General features: G+C 38.8%; 1 protein-coding gene across 1 annotated transcript; it reads right to left on the bottom strand.

The window, feature by feature from the left end:
* Positions 1–5,088: 5,088 nt before the first annotated feature.
* Positions 5,089–6,042, bottom strand: LOC131930250 (putative G-protein coupled receptor B0563.6). The gene has a single exon (XM_059286660.1). The coding sequence runs from the start codon at positions 6,040–6,042 to the stop codon at positions 5,089–5,091; it is 954 nt and encodes a 317-aa protein (XP_059142643.1).
* Positions 6,043–9,828: the final 3,786 nt, after the last annotated feature.

Genomic DNA, 9,828 nt, shown 5'->3' with positions numbered 1-9,828 from the left:
TGTGCGGGTTGTAGTTGTTGCTGATGTAAACTGTAAGACAGGCTGGCACATGGAATTGATGGAGAGTGGAGTGTGGAGTGTAGAGTGAGGGGGTGTGTAGGGTGTAGAGTGAGGGGGTGTGTAGGGTGTAAAGGGTACAATTATTGAGGGTTCGCACAAGATTCTGGTGTTTGAAGTATGACAATACGTTGTTGTTGTTTTTTTTCTTTAGATTGACGAAATGTTAGAATGAGTATGTTACGTTTATCTGGGGGGGGGGGGGGGGTCGGCTATTGTAGCTTATATGGTTGGATAAATGTCAAATGTGAAGCAAAATAAACACTATGCTAAAATACGCCTATATATATATATATATATATATATATATATATATATATATATATATATATATATATATATATATATATATAGGCTTATACCGTTTTATTCCACTACGGTGGTACTTGCCTTCAATTGAATGTTTTATTGTTTTATTTTATTCATATATTAGTCGACGTCCACATAATTATGTTAAACTTTCAAATGTGATGAACGTACGAATCTTTTTTGTAAATAAGAATAATATATTTATTTCATCTTTATAATTGTTTCGCCTTTTTCTTTCAATTAGCAGTTACACTTGTTGTTTTTAATATATATATATATATATATATATATATATATATATATATATATATATATATATATATATATATAAATATATATAATTTTAGATACTCTGTGTATTGTGTAGAGTGGGATAGCGAGTTATAAAGAGGAAGAGAGATAGGTATTGATCATATGCTGCAAGGAGAGATGTATTATTAAACGGTATGTAAATGTTATGCTGAGGTAAATACCTGAATCACAGCGGCCAACGACCCGTACCCTGAAGATTGGAGGGCGTGGTCGTGTTGACGACCGTATGCCCAGGATCCACGGTTCGATACCTGTGTACTCTTAGAACACCTCAAACCTGACGATATTTACGTCAACGGCCTGGTCATGGTGTAGGTCAAGGTCACATCCATTTCATTCAAGCATGTGCAAAACACTTGTAGATCTTCAGAAAAAAAAATGTTACCAATATGTTGAGTGATGTTCTTCTATTCACGCATTATTGGTTGTTTTTTTTTTGCTTGTTTTCTGATCACTTGAAGCGAATGTATGTGTCTTTAATGAGAAACGGAAATCGAAGCATTGGCATAAAGAAAACTGTCAATAAAAGTACAGGTATGTGTATGCTTTAGAGCAGGGGTCTCCAAACTTTTCAGACAGAGGGCCGCATTAACTATCAAATATCAGTTCGGGGGCCAGAGTTACTTCAAGACATCTCTTCGGGGAGGTTGACCCCCCCCCCCCGAAAAACGTATACCGCCCCTTCAATAAAATATAACTTATATAGAAATATATGCGAATTTCAAGTGTGCCCCCCCCCCGGAGAAAAAAGTCCGAAAGAAACACTGTCGGGGGGCCGACAACACACTCGAGGTCCAAGTTTGCTCTCAAATTATTCTTCACGTATTTCATTCTTGAAAATGTTTGTTTACACAGGTATGTTGTTCCAAAATTTGAAAGGCACTTTAATGCAAACGTTTTAATATAAGGAAAATCTTCCTTGGGCAAAAAACTTATAAAAACCCACCCGTTCTTCTGTGAACGTGTCTCTAATGACCTCCAGCTGCAGTTCATCTTTGCAACTGGCCACATTTGCTTCAAAAGGGTTTTGGAACAGTCTCACTATTTCTGCCTTTAAATCCATTGGAATCCACGAAACCGAACTCGAGACTTAAGGGTTAATAATCATGTGCTGTACCGCACGACCACCCCATCCCTACTAGACCCAAATACCTCGAGGCAAACCAAAAACTAATCGTAAATATCGCTTATAATGAGATTGTGAATGGCTTGTTCCATCATGAATGTAAAGAGCTGTTTTCTTGTCTGGGTTTGATCAATTAACCACTTGTTGCAGTCTAGTTGCTCTGTACCTTAACCACGCTAAAATATTAATAATCGCACAAATGGAATTTCCAGTAAATATTTTTGAAAATACAATTCCGAAGGTTAATATATATAACAAAACTATTTTTATGTAGGCTCGAGGTTCTACTTCAACATTGTGATTGTGATGTAAAGTAATGATTGGGTCTTTTATACAACATTGTCTCTTTATATTTAAATCAATACTTTGTTAAAAACGTCACAAAAGCCACACTCTACAATGTCGCTGTGCAAATGTCGAAGTGCCCCTGTTATAGATGGAATGTTAGTTCTCATATGATCAAAGGTTGGCATATCGTGATTTCAAGGTCTGTTGAGCACGAAGACACAAACAGTTTATGGACTGGTGTTGGGGTGGGGTAGGGGTAGGACAGATGGATTGTACACATGGGTGTACACCTGTTGTACAGACACGGAGAATTTTCGAAAACACATGTTCATTTGAATACACACTGAACACACATGTACACAGTACATACACAAAACTCATGCACAAACTAGAAACACACATACACAAACTAGACTCTCATATACACATTTAACATAAGTACGCTAACTAAACACACTCATACACACGCTAAACACACATGTACACATTAAATAAACATGTACATACACTAAACACACGTATTTATAAACGCATACACCAACACACACTCACAAATACACACATAAACGCATGTATACACATTAACACTAAGACACTTATGTTCACAAATATTCATATTGACACACATTTACTGATCTGTAGACATACGCACATAACATACATAGTTATTTACACATTCTCACGAAAATATTACATAAAAACATACTGTGCAAACATATACATCTCTAAACGCATACTCATACGCCTCTAAAATATAAGATATTCACTTCAACTTCATCCACGTCAAGAACAAAAATTTTAATTTTTTTTTAAAACAGGACTGAATTTACTGACGTAGACTAGGGGGTGGGGGTGGGAGGGTGGGGCAGGGGTTACAAGGGGGTTATAACCCCCATAGACCCCCGATATTACAGTTACCCCCACGTTGAGCTACAGCTATTGGCTACAATACACTCGTGTCGTTTGATGTCGAAAGTTTTTATAATACTACAAAAATATCAGTTTTACGGTCTTAAAACCTCAGATGGCCAACTCCCATCTACGCTAGTAGCTGGGTTGGCCAACTCTCATCTACGCTAGTAGCTGGGTTGGCCAATTCACATCCACGCTAGTAGCTGGGTTGGCCAACTTCCATCCACGCTAGTAGCTGGGTTGGCCAACTTCCATCCACGCTAGTAGCTGGGTTGGCCAACTTCCATCCACGCTAGTAGCTGGGTTGGCCAACTCACATCCACACTAGTAGCTGGGTTGGCCAATTCACATCCACGCTAGTAGCTGAGTTGGCCAATTCACATCCACGCTAGTAGCTGAGTTGGCCAATTCACATCCACGCTAGTAGCTGGGTTGTCAACTTCCATCCACGCTAGTAGCTGGGTTGGCCAACTTCCATCCACGCTAGTAGCTGGGTTGGCCAACTTCCATCCACGCTAGTAGCTGGGTTAGCCAACTTCCATCCACGCTAGTAGCTGGGTTGGCCAACTCACATCCACGCTAGTAGCTGAGTTGGCCAATTCACATCCACACTAGTAGCTGGGTTGGCCAATTCACATCCACGCTAGTAGCTGGGTTGTCAACTTCCATCCACGCTAGTAGCTGGGTTGGCCAATTCACATCCACGCTAGTAGCTGGGTTGGCCAATTCACATCCACGCTAGTAGCTGGGTTGGCCAACTTCCATCCACGCTAGTAGCTGGGTTGGCCAATTCACATCCACGCTAGTAGCTGGGTTGGCCAATTCACATCCACACTAGTAGCTGGGTTGGCCAACTCCCATCCACGCTAGTAGCGGGGTTGGAATCTGCATTATCTCATTCATATATTAGTCATGTGTGACCCGTACGCCCCTCTCCCCCTAAAAAATAATTATATTTAAAGCCCTTGAATGCAGACAGCATTTAATAGAAATGCCGCACTAAGCTAAGGACTTAATTTTTTTCTATTTAGTTCAGTTTTCTGCTTTCGGTTATTCTTGTCGTTCGCTCGAATACGCCTTTTGTATAATGGTGGCACGCTTCAGTGGGTTACAGGCTTGGGCTAGTCGGAAGGTTTTCTTTTTTTTGGGATTAGATTGAGTCGTGGTTAATATGTTGGCTAATCTGGGTTAAACCTAGGCTAAAGGATGGTTATGGTCAAATTAACATTTCGCTAAAATATGCGGTAAATAAATTAGCTTTTGACTACAAAAAAATTGTCTCTATAAGCTGACTCTATGCGAAATAATCCTAGAGTAAGTTGACCTAAGGCTAAAATGTACCTGAAATAAATTGACAAAATTAATTGGTTCGTAAAAAAAAAGTTACACTAGGGTAAAAAATGCCTAAAATAAATTGATACAATGGCCACACATGCGCTACTGTATAGCTTGTCTCACCACCATCATTCCTGTGAACCCTTTGTGGCAAAAAGGGGAGCAACCACACCTCGGAGTTGGGAGATTCCTCCAAGTTGGGCCCACGCCATTCCAGGTACTCGTGCTTCGTTCGCGGCTTATCTGTTTCATATTTTTAAACCAACCACAAAACAAAACCAAATTTCTGATTGGTTGAATGCCAGTGTATTTCAAATCGGCGATAAGCAGGACCCGGAATCTCCAGTAATTATATCTTCTGTGAGTCTCACTCAGCCACTATGAGTACCTTGCATTAATTGGACGGGGAGAAAAATGAAATGTCGACTAAATACGCATGATCCAATGAACTAGCCCCCCCCCCCCCCCCCCCGGTGCTGATGGTCTCTTCAATATAGATCTGATTTAAGCACTGTTTGCTATCATTAAGGTCTCTTGCAGACATTTGACACAAAGGAGGGGGGCGGGGTATGAAACTTTGGGGGGGGGGGCACACATTTTTTTCGGGGAGGTGAGGGGCGACACTGGTTAAAGTATTTATGCTCGATATAAATTATATATTTTATTCTATTTCGTCCGTGAAGGTTGTGGACGTGTTCCTGGGGTGGGGGTGGGTGTCAGTCAGAAACAATGTCTGAAACACTCTGATGTCATTTAGTGGGCGGTGTCTCCCGACAGAGAAACATAGCCCTGCACGTGTTTCTGTAGGGCGTGTTGAAGGCTAAGTACACAACGACGCTGGCCGAGCAGTGAATAATTAACGAGGTGAAAATCACGACGCTGATGACGTAGTACACGGTCTGATCGACGCCGTTGATGACGTAAACCAGCCCGTACTGCACCGTGTTGCAGATCAGGCACAGGGACGCCAGCGCCAGGACTATTTTCATCACGCGGATGTGTTTTAAAGACAGGGACTTTTTTTTCTCGCGGAGTCTTTGTCCAGTCGTGCTTAGGCTCTTCACTGTTGTTGTGTCATTTCGGTGAAACAGTTTTGATGAGTTTCTCAGCGCAATAATAATGTTGACTGTTGCTATAGCAATACATACTAGCCGGAGATAAGGTATGATTTTATAATAGATGAAGTTCGTAACGGTAGAGATGTTTCGCCATAAAGACGTCGTTGGTAGACCGTACACGTTGGGGTAGATAACTAGTACATGGATGATTATCTCGTAAAAATAAATGAAGATTAGAATGACGTAGGCGCGTTTTAAGGTGATGAGGTGTTTGAAGTGGAACGGGAAGACAACACAGAGGAACCTCTCTAGGGTGAGGAATACGGTCGTGTCGACGGAGATTTGGTAAAAACCAGACGACGCTATAGACAATTTGGGCCAGTACACGAGTGGGTCCAGGGCGAAGACGACGCCTTGCCGGAACCCCAGGATGTCGATTATATGACACCAGGCGCTGGCCAACCCGAAGACGAGAGTCAGGCTGTCTGAGAGTGAGAGAGACAGCAGAGTCAGTGAGACGCCGTCTCTGACGCCGTGCCGACAGAAGACGAGCGTGTTGGCGAGGTTGCTGAGCAGCCCCAGGGTGCCGATGCTGATCCCCAGGGTCGGGGACAGCAGGTCGGAGTTCCGGTTGGTGGCAGCCATCTTGGACGCGATGGAAGAATTCATTCCCTGCCGTCCAAAGGGAAGTAGTCTTCACCGTTGAGGTGTAAATCTAAATAACTACAACTAAATAGAATCAATTACTTTTTAAAATTCAACTTTTCCTAAAGAAAATATTCAGCTACGCTTTACTACAACTACTTTTTTCACACAAATCTAAACTCTACTAACGAATTGCCTCAACGTTCTTCACAACTGAGAGAGAAAACGACTATTTTTTTATTTTTACTACAAGTTTATACATTGAATGAACTAAACTCTAAGGCCTTTTGAAACTTTTGTTTACAAAAGTTTATGCCCGAGTTCAAAATCAAAGAATTTTTTAAAAATTAAGGGAGGCAACCGAAAAAATAATTGTTTTGAACCCGGTAATAGCGCGTTATCCCCCCTTCATTCAAACCCTATGCCAACTTGGTTCAATAGGTTTTCTCCTAATTACAAGTCTTTTATGTAATTTTTTTTACTGAAAGTTCTAATATTTATGTTCCTTTGAACTGTTATTTAAACACATAAAAGAGAATAAAAAGTGAAATCTTCTTCTTATTTAATCATTTCGATTTTTTAAAGTTAATAATTAAGGAAGGAGTAATTATGTAGGTGTGATAATTACAAGGCACGTCTATTATCGAACTAGAGAATTTTTTCCCCCATATCTTTTCATCTCGCTGGAGAACTTAAACATAAATTATCAAAAACTGTCATAATTGGTCACATTTTTCTCCAATTAATTTCATCTTTTTTTTTTCGAAAAAAAAATATTATACCCTTCACTTTCATTTTTTTTTCGTTTCAGTGCAATTTCACCAAAAAAAATCCAGATTTTTAATTATCCGTACATTTTAAAGCTGATTCATGTAACTACACGCAACTGGCAACGTCTATTTTTTATTAATAATTTTTCCGGTTTTACAACTTTATTTTTGTTGAAAATCTGTGAGAACTCTAAATACAGTATTTTACTTAGAGATTAGACGCGCGGTGAATTGCCATAAAAGGCTACTTAAAAAGTTGTTACAGTGTTTAACTCCATGAAGTAAATCGCTCATTTACAGAGTGAGATGTAATGACTGTTTAAATTGTTCATAAATTATACATTAAAGTTGAATTATTCCATTGAATTATTGTGTTAAAACTGCTAGTGCTACTATCCAAATTTTTATATGAAAATTAAAATTGGAAGGTAAAAATTTTTTTAAAGAAATGTAATATAAAGTTGTCTCCCTTGAAATTGTGTGCTAATGTGGGGAAAATGATACCAAAATCTTTCATGTGTGACGCTAGCTGGTTCCTAAACCTATTAGTGTGACGCTAGTTAACTCCTAAAACTTCAATATGTGACGCTTGTTGTTAATCCCTAAACCTATTAGTGTGACGCTAGTTAACTCCTAAAACTTCAATATGTGACGCTTGTTGTTAATCCCTAAACCTATTAGTGTGACGCTAGTTAACTCCTAAAACTTCAATATGTGACGCTTGTTGTTAATCCCTAAACCTACTAGTGTGACGCTAGTTAATTCCAAAACCTTCAGTGTGGATGAGTGGCTGTTCCCAGCTAATAAACCACGGGGTTCGAACTCGGGACATTTCGTTTTAGTAACCATATGCTTAACCAACCCGACCACGCCAACCTCAACTGTTGGCTTGTAATTTCTTCTTGGTTACACAAAGGCTATGGAGACAAATCCAAAGAGAAAAACCGGCTAAAATCGGAATCAAAGGCAAAAAGGGCGTATAACAAGTTGACACTTAATACGTAATTGTGTTGGAGGAGATTGCTTCCAACACTAGAATTAAGAACCAAGAAGAAGAGCAGTTTGTTATTCAGCTTCAGATGTGTATTTCCGGGTGCAGTTTCTAACAGGTATCTCTTCGGTGGGGCGGTATCCCCCAATCTTCCCGAAGAATCTACCTCCCCCCCTCGGAAAATTTAGTCCTCCCCCCCCCCCCACCCCACCCCCCCCCCCCCCCCCCCCACCCTCCCCCGAGAAAATGTCTGGAAGAGGAAGAAACACTGTCCGGGTGCTATGTTACTGAGCGATAGATAGGCTTGTTTTCCTCTTGTTTCACGTTCAGCGTAAGGCTCTTATGACGTGTAACTTCACTTCCTGAAGACTTTAATTCAGTAACCTTATGTTATTTCTCTGTCCCCGCTGTGTATTGCTAGACAGAAACATGGCGTGTAGCATTCGGTGCTGTAGACTTTGTTTCATCACCATCACCATCATCATCACCATCACTACCCGTCACCCCTGCTGGGGTATGGCCCTGCATGGGCCGCCAATCTTGATGTTTATCCTTGTGGATCTTTAAAAAACTTGATTCTATAACATATGCTAGTTGACTGTTTTAATACTTGGGGAATCTTGATTTTTATGGTTGTGGGTCTTTTAAAAAATGTGATTCTATAACATATACTAGGTGGCTGTTTTAGTACTTGGGGAATCTTAATATTTTTGGTTGTGAAATTGTATTTGTTGTTGGCTGAGGTGGTAGAAGTTCAATGACGTCACCATATATATAATTTCAAAAGTTTAGATAAATTGCACTGTTAAAATTTGGTTTACATTAATTAGTAAATTAATGTGTTAATTATATCATATTTATTGAATTAAAAAAAATAACTAAGGGACACAATCTCTTACTAATGTTCTTAAAAATTATTGAACATAGAAATAATTTCATTAGTAAAATAATTAATAGGATGTTTTTTGTTTGATGTTTGTTGATAAACGTGTTTAAGAAATTGTACAGGAATTTTTGTCATTTTTTAAATATTTCTTAAATTTGAGAAATATACTTTCGCATTTTAAAATCATTAGCTGTATTAAGTGTTTAATAGGTAGAAATATGAACTATTCCAATTCAGGACGTCAATGTTGAATTACACATGTCTAAAAAAATTAAATCTGCATTTGCAAAATTGCAAACTGAATAAAAACATGTTACATACCCTATTTTCGACTAGTTCATATGCCATTTTACTATTACCATTCAATTATTATAAATACAATTTATGTTCATGTCTTTGAAACTGTAAAAAATTACAAAATAAATTATAATTATTATTTTTAATGTTTAAAATAAGTTAATTTAAAAAATTAATAAATTTAAAAAAAACTGCATGATGACTGATATAGATAAAGCTATTTGAATAGGAAGAATGTTTGATTTGGTGTATTTGAAGCTCCAAATTGCGTTTTTGAGGCCATAAAAATGTATCTCATTTTGATGTTTTTATTGTTCAGAATTTAGGTAGGTACTTCTCTTCACAACGATTCAATCCTAGACTGCCTTTCTCTTAACTTTTAAAGTGGATTTATGAAGCAATAAGGCTGGTGAGTAGGTCACCAACGTACTATGGCTCATGCAGGTTTTATTGAGCCGTAGTACTGGTTGGTGACCTACTTACCAGCCCTATTCTAACCAGCATCAACTTTAGGGTGGCCTCTTGATTTGGATTTCTACATTGAAAGCCGAGGAGAGAACTGCTTTTGCTACCGTACTGGGCAGCTTAGTGAAAACCATGGCCCAACCTTGACCTAACCATGGCCCAACCTTGGCCTAAACGTGGCCATACCCATCTCCATTACAGTACCAACAACCACCTTACATCTATCTAAGGAGGATTGTCCATTACTATATCCGGCTATCACAATACAACAAAACTTAATGAGTTATAAAACAAAAATTATATGGCAAAACCTAGAACTTAACACAGGTCATTTTTTAAAGTTAATTTTTTTTAGTTTAATCTAAAATTGACAGACA

Source organism: Physella acuta, unplaced genomic scaffold, assembly GCF_028476545.2.
Source record: "Physella acuta isolate Inbredline_101_S28 unplaced genomic scaffold, ASM2847654v3 ptg001745l, whole genome shotgun sequence".
NCBI lineage: Eukaryota > Metazoa > Mollusca > Gastropoda > Physidae > Physella > Physella acuta.
The sequence above is the reverse complement of the archived record's forward strand: the minus strand, read 5'-3'. Positions and strand labels throughout refer to the sequence as shown.